This window comes from Melanostigma gelatinosum (assembly GCF_949748355.1).
Source record: "Melanostigma gelatinosum genome assembly, chromosome: 8".
In the NCBI taxonomy this organism is placed as follows: Eukaryota; Metazoa; Chordata; class Actinopteri; order Perciformes; family Zoarcidae; genus Melanostigma; species Melanostigma gelatinosum.
In genome coordinates this window covers 2,128,929-2,139,859 of record NC_136641.1, presented here as the reverse complement: position 1 = coordinate 2,139,859, position 10,931 = coordinate 2,128,929, and the positions used below count along the sequence as shown (strand labels likewise).

The 10,931-nt window shown below is 38.7% G+C and overlaps 1 protein-coding gene across 2 annotated transcripts; it reads right to left on the bottom strand.

Annotated features, from left to right (window-relative positions):
- Positions 1-3,549: 3,549 nt before the first annotated feature.
- LOC306781057 (troponin C, slow skeletal and cardiac muscles-like) lies at positions 3,550-10,119 on the bottom strand. Of its 2 annotated transcripts, none has more exons than XM_079273707.1 (6): positions 9,965-10,119; positions 8,632-8,680; positions 6,859-7,005; positions 6,566-6,680; positions 5,942-6,078; positions 3,550-3,794 (listed from the first exon to the last, which is right to left on the bottom strand). In XM_079273707.1, exons 1-6 carry the CDS (start codon positions 9,986-9,988, stop codon positions 3,763-3,765), a joined length of 504 nt encoding a protein of 167 aa, XP_079129833.1. In that variant the 5' UTR covers positions 9,989-10,119; the 3' UTR covers positions 3,550-3,762. The 2 variants fall into 2 exon arrangements, with proteins under 2 accessions (XP_079129833.1, XP_079129834.1); XM_079273708.1 differs by having other exon boundaries at positions 8,650-8,680; positions 9,965-10,118.
- Positions 10,120-10,931: the final 812 nt, after the last annotated feature.

Here is a 10,931-nt window from a genome sequence, read left to right as displayed (position 1 = left end):
CGTGACAGCCATTTCTGGCGACGTCGCTTGGATAGCTCCTTCGTGTCATTTCCTTGATGTGTAATGACCGCTGGCAAACGAAAGAATGATTTCTTGTCTCTATCAGCTCTGCTGCCACAACCAAAGACAGCACAAAAGTTCACCATGATCGATAGGTTATGCGACTCAGCCGTGCATGCCAGTGGCTTTGTGTGTACTCCAACATGGCCGACAGCTAAAACTGTGACGTCCCACGAGACCACTCTATTCATGAACAGGGGCCGCTTGGCAGTAGCGTCCACTACTGATGCTCTGTAGTTACTATTGTAGAACAGAAGATTCACCGATTAATTTTTGATGTAAAAAAAGCACTTAATGGATACATATCGTCACCTTCCTAAAATAATGGCCGAAGTCATTTTTTGACAAAAATGATTTTGTTGCCTAAATCATCTCCTTATGATGCTGGCCACCTCTGGTAAAATCGCCTCCATCCTCAGATGAACAGATCATGCTATTCTACCCCTGTAATATAATGGCCTATGTCAAGACTCAAGAGTGTTCGGCCGTTTTATTTTGTGTTTTCTGAAAAACCTGAAAAAATTATTTTGGCCATTATTTTAGGAAGGTGACGATATTACATACAATTGTATAGTGGGTCTCCTTTACTTTAGGAGCAACAAGGTCTCTTAAATAAAAAGAAAGGGATGTTTGTTCTCATCAGACATACCATGAAAAAGAGAGAGGTGAAAATAACCAAGAATACTTTGTTTAAAAGGACAGGACCGACTAACATGATGCAGCTAGAACCGAGTGAGTTATCTGGGTTGTCTGTGCTCGATATTCTGATTTTGCCTGTGTTAACTGCCAACACGTCTTTAAACCCTTTAATCCTTGTATGCTAACCATAGACTGTATGTGGGTCATTGACAATTAAGGCTTCTAAAAAGGTAATTTAGAAAATTATCTTCAAAATGGATGTAATACATATTTTTGTGTCTGGAAAAATGTGGTGAAACAAGTCTAAGTTGTGAACCAACTTTTCTTTTTTTGATACTTAAATATTTTATTCAGGTTTTTTTTTTGTTGCAAAGAAAAACAAATCCCAAACAAGTAAGAAATAATACGAGCAATTCATGCACCTGGCAAAAGGCCAGGAAGAAATACATTTAAACAAATCGATAAATTAAACAAAAACAAAATACATCAAAACAACCGTGCAGCATGCCAACAACATTATCCGTCACTCGTGTCAACCATAATTTCAGGATCAGATATCAAAATGATGTATTGGAAGAGTTCTATACACAGCAATATTCATGTTAAGATCTAGATTTGCACAGTTGAAGTAGCATCCTGTTTGAAGAGAGTACCTGTCTTCTTAGAAGATAATGAGCATAATGAGCATCAACAATGAGTCAAAAAACCCTGTGGTTAGGGAGGGCAAGTCGCCAAGTTCTTGTTCTGACAAATATTTGGTCCATTTTGTCCATCTTGCTATGTATGCGTCTTTCCTTAATCTCAGTAGGAAAGTCAGTCTTTCCATATCGTGAATTTCTTTCATGATTTCAATCCAATTTTCGACTGAAGGTGGTTCGGTTTGTAGCCACTTTCGAGTAATTGCTTTTTTTTGCTGCTACCGTTCATATGTTCAGGAGGTATCTGTCATTTCCTGTTATTCCTTCTGGTAGATCACCCAAATAAAGTGACTTGCATGTGAATATGATCTGCTGCCCAAGAATATGCTGCATAATTGTCCAAGCGTTTTGGCAGAATGTTTGTATCTTGGGGCAGCACCAGAAGATATGGTGGTGGTTTGCACAACCCTCCCCACAATTTCTCCAGCATGTACGGTTTATTGTGACTAAGTATGTCTTCATTTTAGGGGTGATAAAGAAACGAACAAGGTTCTTCCAGCTAAATTCATGCCAATACATTGAACAGGAAGTAGTGAACACGGTTTCACACATATTCTCCCATTGCTATGGACATTTGATCTTCTAGTTCTTTCTCCCATCTCTCCTTGATATATGTTGTGGTAGTTCCTCTGCCCTTTGTGAACCAACTTTTCACAGTATTTTAAATAGCTTTTAAGACCATAAAAAAATGAAATTGCATCTCTAGGCAGTAAAAGTGCTGAAAGCTGCAGATATTCATGTAAATTACATCAGACTGTGAAATCAACTGTCCTGAGGCACTTCTTTGAAGAAAATCTGTGAAACTATGTTTACTTTCACAAAATCAACTTTTGGCCTCCTCTCTCTGGCCTCTGCCTGAAACGTCTTTTTAGAGCGTAAAAGTGAAAATGCATCTAGTAAAGTGCTGAAAGCTGCAGATATTCATGGGAATTACTTCAAACTGTGACATCAACTGTCCCTGAGAACCTTTTTTGAAGAAAATCTTTGAAACTGTGTTTACTTTCACAAAATCCACTTCTGGCCTCCTCTCTGCCTCAAACGTCGTTTAAGAGCATAAAAAAGTGACAATGCATCTCTGGCCAGTAAAGTGCTGAAAGCTGCAGATATTCATGAAAATGACATCACACTGTGAAATCAAATGTAGCTCAAGCGCAAGTTCAGTCAAGAAGACATTTGCTTGTGATCTCTGTCTCTCCTCTCCTTGTAATTACTCTATCAGCTGATTGGGGGCGTGCACTGTTAAGCAACCAACCAGATTCGGCACACAGTTTCCTTAAGCCAATCATATCGTTGCTGTCAATCTTTAAATAGTGTTCGCCTCTCTGCTGCTGTCAGTTGTCATTTCAGCGTTAAGCAGATGCGACCCGCCTCCACCCCAGTCACCTCCAGTCAGCAGCACAGTCAGGCTCCTCATTCATCAGATTGCACCAACTCCTTTCACCACCACCACCACCACCAGTGTCTGGACTCCAGGGGGGATTAGGCCTTATTGGACCTCTGTATCCCTACCCTCGCTGATATTACTTCAGGATGGAGTCCAATCGCCAAAGATTTTGCACTTTTCATATTTGACGCTTGTATAATAAATCATTGTTAAATTATAAAACAAGTCTCTCCTGATTGAAATGACATCAGACTGTGAAAGCAACTGTCCTGAGACACTTCTTTGAAGAAAATCTGTGAAACTATGTTTACTTTCACAAAATCAACTTTTGGCCTCCTCTCTGCCTGAAACGTCTTTTAAGACCATAAAAAAATGAAATTCCATCTCGAGGCAGTAAAGTGCTGAAAGCTGCAGATATTCATGGAAATGACATCACACTGTGAAATCAACTGTCCTGAGGCACTTCTTTGAAGAAATCTTTGAAACTATGTTTACTTTTCTTCAAAAAAGTGGCTCAGGACAGTTGATTTCACTGTTTCATGATGTCTTCATTAGAATCTGATGCTTACACACCTTTTCTGGTTTAAAGGTACATTCTCAGCTTTTTATGCTCTTGAAAGACGTTTCAGGCTGGGAAGAGGCCAAAAGTCGATTTTGTGAAAGTAAACATTGGATCTAATATCTCCCAATCTGCAATCTTGTAAAAAAATTAATTACTTTTACCAATTTTACCAGAAATTTAAGATCCACATATCTTGACAGACAATGTAATTTTGAAAATCTTTTTAATGAAAATAGTCCTTATTTATGACATTTTAATTCATAATCACTATAATAATAGAACAATAGAAAGGACAGGACAGGCATCTGCTGAGGACCGGTGTGTTGTCTTTATTGTTAAATGCAGACAAAAGGTGGAGGCATATCTTCAGGAATAAATCGCCCTTGATGCTGCTGCAGTGAGGCCTCCATCCGAATCCTTTATTCAACACCTTTCATGAACTCAAGGAACTCTGTCAGAGAGAATGCACAAAGTCAATATATACATATATATATATATAATTGTTTTTGAATTGAAGATATGACATATGATTGATTCTCCTTATTCCAAAACCCAGTAGAATTGACAAGGTCAGGTGTATCACATCCTGAGCTTGAGAGAGCGATCATTCACGCTTTTCATATCATCCCGACTACAACACTGCAATTGACAAGGTTCAGTGGGATTACTCACATTAAACCCTTTTTATTTTCCTTACATTGGCTTCCCATTAAGTTCAGGATTTACTTTTAAGGTTGACCAGCCTTTCACGATATTTCTGTGAAAACAGCAATTTTCCTCCGTTCTAAAAAAAATTCCATCCACACAAGATTAAGTATAATAACTTGGTTAGGGAACAAGAACCACACCCGGAACATATCTCATTTACTCTGCACAAAGTATTTAAACACAACTGACCCATTGACTTCCTCTTTGACTCAGCTTCAACATCCTTGCCCCAAACCCCTTTTTCTTTCTATATTTCTTCCTCCCTCTATCTCTCTCTCTCTCTCATGATTACAGGAACCACGAGGGACTCTGCATAATCAGAGCTTCTGAAGAGACAGTGCCCACTCAAGAGTCTCCACTCCCCCAGTTCCTACCAGCCACCGGACATCAGCTGTCCATCATTACTCTCCTCCATCCATCATTCCAAGACCCGCTCCTTGTTTGAGTTTGAGGTGGGTGTGGTCACATGGCCACAGCGGGCGTGACCTCAAATATATTACTTTCAGTGTCAGAACAGTAGTAATGGTCCTGCAGACCATACACAACGCATTGTTTGGATCTCGTAGGGCAGAAATGATCCACATGTATTTACCTATTCACTCCTGTCGGTACTGATAGGGGGCAGCTGTGGCTCAGAGTTAGAGTGGATTGTCTACCAATTGGAAGATCGGCACTACGATCTAAGACACTGAACCCCAAATTGCTCATGATTGCTGTGCTATCAGTGTTTGAATGGGTCCTGATGTGCAGGTGGCATCTTAAGTGGTAGCCATCAGTGTTTGATTGTGTGAATGGTAAATGGTGACTTGTAAATGGCCTTGTAGTATAGCACTTTTCGAGTCTTCCTTGGGTGACTGGCATGTAGTGTTAAAGTGCTTTGAGTGGCTGGAAGACTAGAAAGGGACTATACAAATGCAAGTCCATTTACTATTACCATTTACTTCGAGAAACATTTAGCTTTTTGGCTGGATCTTCAGCAGGTCCCAAGACACTGGGCCCAATTTCAGCAATGGATGGTTTGATTTTGTACGGTCAATGTTTTAAATCAACATCGTAATAGCTGTGTATCACCATTGTACACAGCTAAAAAACCACAGTCATAATTCATCTAGACTACAACAGTACCCGTCTGTGTAAAATACAGAAATAATATGTAACATTCAGTTTTAAGTTGTATTAGGCTGTAACTAATCAAATCTCAGGATTAGTCTAATTTTCATTACAAACAGAACAAGATTCAGGATTCAGGACAACTGCTCCTTATTTGGGAATTTTTCCAATTTTTCTCGCATTCTGTTCCTCAATACAGTGTAAGAGTACCTGTACCTTCATATGTAGTAAAAAGTCCTGGAAGCAAGGTTATTTAACCATGTCTGCCATTACTAGATGTATGTATGCCGCCTTTGTTTCCCTGTCTACACTCTGTTTTCAGTGTTGACACTGAGAACAGAGTTTCTAAAAATCTTCACTTTGGCTAGACTTTTTTAAAAGTTCAGTTTTTTAGTGACCTAAGTCGCCATTTGGGTGTGTAAAGCCCAAAATGCATAGAAACAACTATGTTTACAAAAATACCCCTCTACTTGTGGACAAGGTCTTGATTTTCACATATAAAGCCCTGCACGGTCAAGTACCTGAGACCTTCTCCATCCTCATCTCACCCGTAGGTCACTTGGTTTTCTGAATCTTTGATTATTTTGACTGTGACTCTCTCAATGACAAAGGAATGCTCATAAATGTTGTGGAAGTTGATGGCAAACAATGTATTATTTTGTTCAGTTTGAAGGATATGTTTCCTGCCAAATTTAATTGCAAATGTAAAATCTTTGCATTTGAACATTGAAGGATATACAGTTGGTGTCTGTTGTGTTACTAATATGCTTGCTCCCGTACCATCATAATCAATTTTTCCATCATTGTTTTTGTCCCCATCCTTCATCAGCTCCTCAATGTCATCTTCTGTGATGGCCTCTCCAGTTGACTCCAACATGGTCTTCAGCTCTTCTAAGTCTATGTAGCCATCTCCATTCCTTAACACAAAAGAAAGAAATCAGTTTTTATACTCATCCAGAATATCTTTTGAATGGATTGTCCAAGAACAGTTTAACACCAAACTGTTATGACTGTACTGTGCTGAACCAGATCATGCCTTCTAACAGTGTAATCTAGTGAAGTTTTGGCTATTAAAGTCACCAAAAGAGCTTTGTTTGACTTATATATATATATATATATATATATATATAGTCATTATTTTATGTTGGTATTATGTTGATTTATTTTTTATTAAGGTGGCTCAGCAGTAGAGCCGGGTCATTCTTTAATCAGAGGATTGGCAGTTCGATTCCCGGCTCTGCTAGTCCATGTCGATGTGTTAAAGTGTTAAAGCACTTTGAGTGGTCGGAAAACTAGAAAAGCACGATACAAGTACAGTCCATTTACCATTTACTCAGTAATGTGTCTTTTGAATTTTGGAATAGCTCTGTGCAGTGTGTGAAAATAAATACAAATATAACCTACTTGTCAAACATGCGGAACAGTTCAGCCAACTCCTCCTCTGATTTTCCTTTGCTCTCCTCCTTCATGCAGCGGACCATCATGACCAAGAATTCATCAAAATCGACTGTGCCACTGCCTGTGAACACACACCATGCTATTATAAAGACTCCATATCTCTATATCATATTGTTATTAGATTTCCCAAAGTCCAGTTTTCCTAAATTTGCACTGAAGTTGTTTTAATGTTGTTAAAATTATTTTATTATACTCTATGGCAACACATGCTCCTGATGGGATGTAAACGGCTGACATACCATCCTCATCCACTTCATCAATCATCTCCTGTAGCTCTTCAGGGGTGGGATTCTGACCCAGCATCCTCATTACCTTCCCCAACTCTTTGGTGCTGATGCAGCCATCCTCTGCATCCTGGATAAAGATGTCAAATGCAGCCTTGAACTCTAGAAGGGAGAGGGAATTTAGGTACTCATAACTACAATCAGAGAAATCTATGTGCACAATGTAAAATCACTGTCCTAATTACTGGGGAAAGAATGGATTTTATTAAAAGAATAGCTCCACTACAACTCAAGAAAATAATAATTATTAATTTATTCATAGAAACTTTATTCTGAATGTATGTTGTATTGTTTGATTGCCTTTAGACATAGTCATATAATATATTTGTATTTTAATGTTCAGACTCAAATAAATTCAGTAGTGGTATATCATTTAATGAAATGTCTGGAAGTTATTACGAATCTGTTTTGAAATTACACACCTGCTAAGTAAAGAAATAAATAAAATGATGAAATTAATACATTAAGCAGAGAATGGCAGTTGTCCACTAAACAAATATGGGACGATAGGAAGCAAATACAGTTAATTTCCCACTGTTTGTGTTTCATCCACAGCTGAGCAATGATTAAGATTAGTCAAATATACCAGGAATGGATTAAAAACGTCATTTTTGTGATGCAACCTTTGACGAAACAACATCAGATTATAGTAGTGTTCATTGCTCCTCACTGCTGCATGATTCTGATGTTTGAATGGATACATGCATCTTCAAAATGGTAAATGGCCAAAGTGCTTTACAATGTGATATATTTACACATTCCCATACAACACCAATGTTGGTGAAAAAAGGTTCCTTGAGCAAGGTTCTTAGTTAAGTTTGATCTTTGTCATTGTTTCAACCAGTGGTGGGCCGCCAGGGCCTGCAAGGCCTTCTCTACTGGCCTAAACAGAATCACAAAGCTATATCTATTTTATTTCTATTTTTTAAATACACTACATGTATTATAATTTATAAAAATATTGTTCCCATTGTCTTATTTTCCCATTGCACAGCTACTGTCTTCCTCAGTTGCTCTGCTTCCAGTGCAGCATGTTTTAAGTAGAGCTTTTATCCAATCAGATCTCACCTCTGTGTCTCTAGGTAAGAACAGATGCCCAGGCCTGCAGAGTCTCAGGTGCATCCATATGCAGTGAATGGGGACGATATTGTTGATTATCATATTCTTCAACCAATCAGATCTGTAGTTTGACATGTTGGGCGTATTCTTTGACGTGTCAGCGCCTGCTAGCTGGCCTATAATGACGTCAGCATTACGTGCAGCTCAGTGTTCATGTGCAGCTCTGCCGCGAGGTGCAGAGTGTGCTGTGACTGGTCAGTGGGCGAGCATGTGACTATCGTGAAACGAAACTTAACAGCAGAGGCTTAGTCGGGTAGTGAATCACATCACGTGATGCAGCTCAACCAATCAAATATGGGCATTCAGACTGAGTGAGATGTGCCACACACCATGGCACAGGGGGCTGAGACGAGGAAAGACATTGCAGAGCAGTACGTACATCTCTTTAGGCCGTGACTTGTCATCAAGGAGTGATGGTGGGTCCCACTAGGTATAAAATGCACGGCCCGCCACTGGTTTCAACTAATTGTGAAAGTCAATAAAAATTTGACTTTTCTATTACATAGTATTGTTAGCAATAGCAGCCGTACTTGAAGTTAATGAGTGAATTAGCAGTTTAGTTATATGATGGTAAATATAGAAAATGATAGTATTAAGAATAAGTATTACCAGCAGTAATTTCCTCACCATTTTTCTGTTCCTCTGTCAAGTTCTCAACCTTAAGGGAAACAAAATCAGTGTGTACATTTCATTTTTTTTTTTTACCACTCTACAGTTGGAGTATAACTTCAGGTCTGCAACTGTACTGACATTCTGTAGAACAGTGCAGTATGGCTGCAATGTCAGAGTGCTTTCCTCACGTTCTATTCTTGTGGTGTGGCAGAGTACAAAAGGGGGATTTTGGACACCGGTGCTGGTGTCTGGCTGGGTCATTTGTTTTATGAGCCATCAGCTGTCCCTTCTCTTCTTCCCCCTGAACTGTCCAGTGGTTCTTTGTTCTATTGTCAGGCACAGACATATGAACTAACCACAGCAGCCGGTTGCTCTGTGTTCTATCTGAGCTGATCACACCTGTTTTTACAATGTGATACACGTTGAAGGAACACACAATGTCTTCTTTTTGTGTGGTGTCATGAGTGATTCCATTCAGTTCAATTAGTTCAATATTTGGATATTTTCACATTTTAGTAATGTTGTGAAATGGGCTATTTCTCCGGCATGCTGTTCTTAGAGTTTACGCCATACTGATGGAATAATGTCTTGTTTGTTAAAGCATTCATATTTCCATCAAAAAATATACCAAGGACAGGACGTCAGCATCCACAACAAAAGTAAAGCCCTGACTACAAGTAATAATTCAAATAAATTCCCTTTTAAAAAATCTATTAAATTACCCCTTCCTTAATTTTTACATAGCCTTTATCTGTCCAATACAAGGACTATATACAGACACTGTAAAATATACCTAGTGCCTAAAGTCAAAGCTTCAAAATGTTTTATATTGTAATCTACATCACTTGGTAAAGCTAGTTATTCCTTCTTCTCTGATATTAAGGTTCTTTTGTTAAGGTGAACAAAATAACTTGTTATTTCTGACAATACAAACTAATCCAAGCACAAATTAGGAGAGCATCCAGTTGACAGTCTGACAGTCTCAACAATAGTTTTATGTTGTTTCTGCTTTGCCATTGCTTTTCATTTTATGTAGTTTGTGGGTGCTTTTCTTTATGAATGTTAAACTTGATTTAGGAATTACAGGAGCAGCTGTTACTGTTAGCAGCTGTCACAGTGGCTTCAAAATCTCCTCAGAAATAGTGTACCAGAAAAGACAACACATAAAATGTATTGCAATAGCGTGTTTTTATCTTTTCTTTGTTGAAGCACAACACACAAGGACATGATCTGTTCCAGGATTATCTCATACATGATTTGGAGTTATTCACCTCAAATTTAATCACAATCAGAAAGAGAAATATAACAGCACCTTAACAACGGTACTCACCGCTGCTTTATATACGTCATCCATGGCTGCTTGTCTGTCCCTGCCTCTGACAAACCACTGCACTCACTGCTGCACACAGACAAAGCACAAATACTCCTCGCAATAGCTGCCTCAGTCTTTATTGTTGGAGGAGTGTGGCACCAAAAAAGCTCCTGACCCATCAAGGGTGATGGAGGGAGGAGTAACTGAGAGAGAGAGAGAGATACAGAGAGAAAGATCTAGAAATAGGAAACAACAGAAGCTACCCAACAATAGTAAAACATTGACAGCAGCATCTAAGAGGAAATGCTCTGTTTGATATAAGTTGTCTCAGTGATCAGTTGAGCTCATTTTGATGAAACTCCACGTGTAATTTTTACATTCTACCAACAGGCAAAATTAAAACGCTGAAGTCTCTCTGTGGAGCCAATGTTTGGTTTGTCTTGCTGTAGAAACATGCCGGTGCTGCATGGAGTCCACCATGTAGCACCGGCAAACCGACAATAAATATTGTTGGGATATAATTCAATTGAACTTTCTTTATTTGATTTGACAGTCAGTTGTTGACTGCATGAAGACGTTGATACAACTGCTACATGAGGACATTCTCTCTAAATGGACCTCGTTGAATTTTAATTGAATACCCCTGCCGTAGGCACATGTTAACTAAACAATAATATTGAAATAAACATGCTAATACATACATACTGTCACATTAACCAACGCTTATTTTGTTAGGCTAATGCTATGTGATGGCACTATCAACACTTTTCTACCAAACAACGACTTACAATGTATCACTAGCCTTCGCTAACAAGCGTAACAGTTTCCTTGAACAATGTGGGCCTTTAAAGGCAAGGCAAGGCAAGGCAAGTTTATTTGTATAGCACATTTCAACAACAAGGTAATTCAAAGTGCTTCACATAAAACCATTAAAAGCATCAAAACACAAGGCAAAAGAAAAGGAGATTTCAAAAACAATTAAAAA

What these genes read in the sequence shown, in the direction of transcription:
- LOC306781057 (XM_079273707.1), bottom strand. Translation starts at nt 9,988, where the DNA reads ATGGATGACGTATATAAAGCAGCG. An exon ending in TGGTGAGGAAATTACTGCTG is followed by an intron (nt 7,006 to 8,631) that starts GTAATACTTATT and finishes TCTCCCTTCTAG; the next exon opens with AGTTCAAGGCTGCATTTGAC. An exon ending in CTGTTCCGCATGTTTGACAA is followed by an intron (nt 6,079 to 6,565) that starts GTAGGTTATATT and finishes TTTTGTGTTAAG; the next exon opens with GAATGGAGATGGCTACATAG.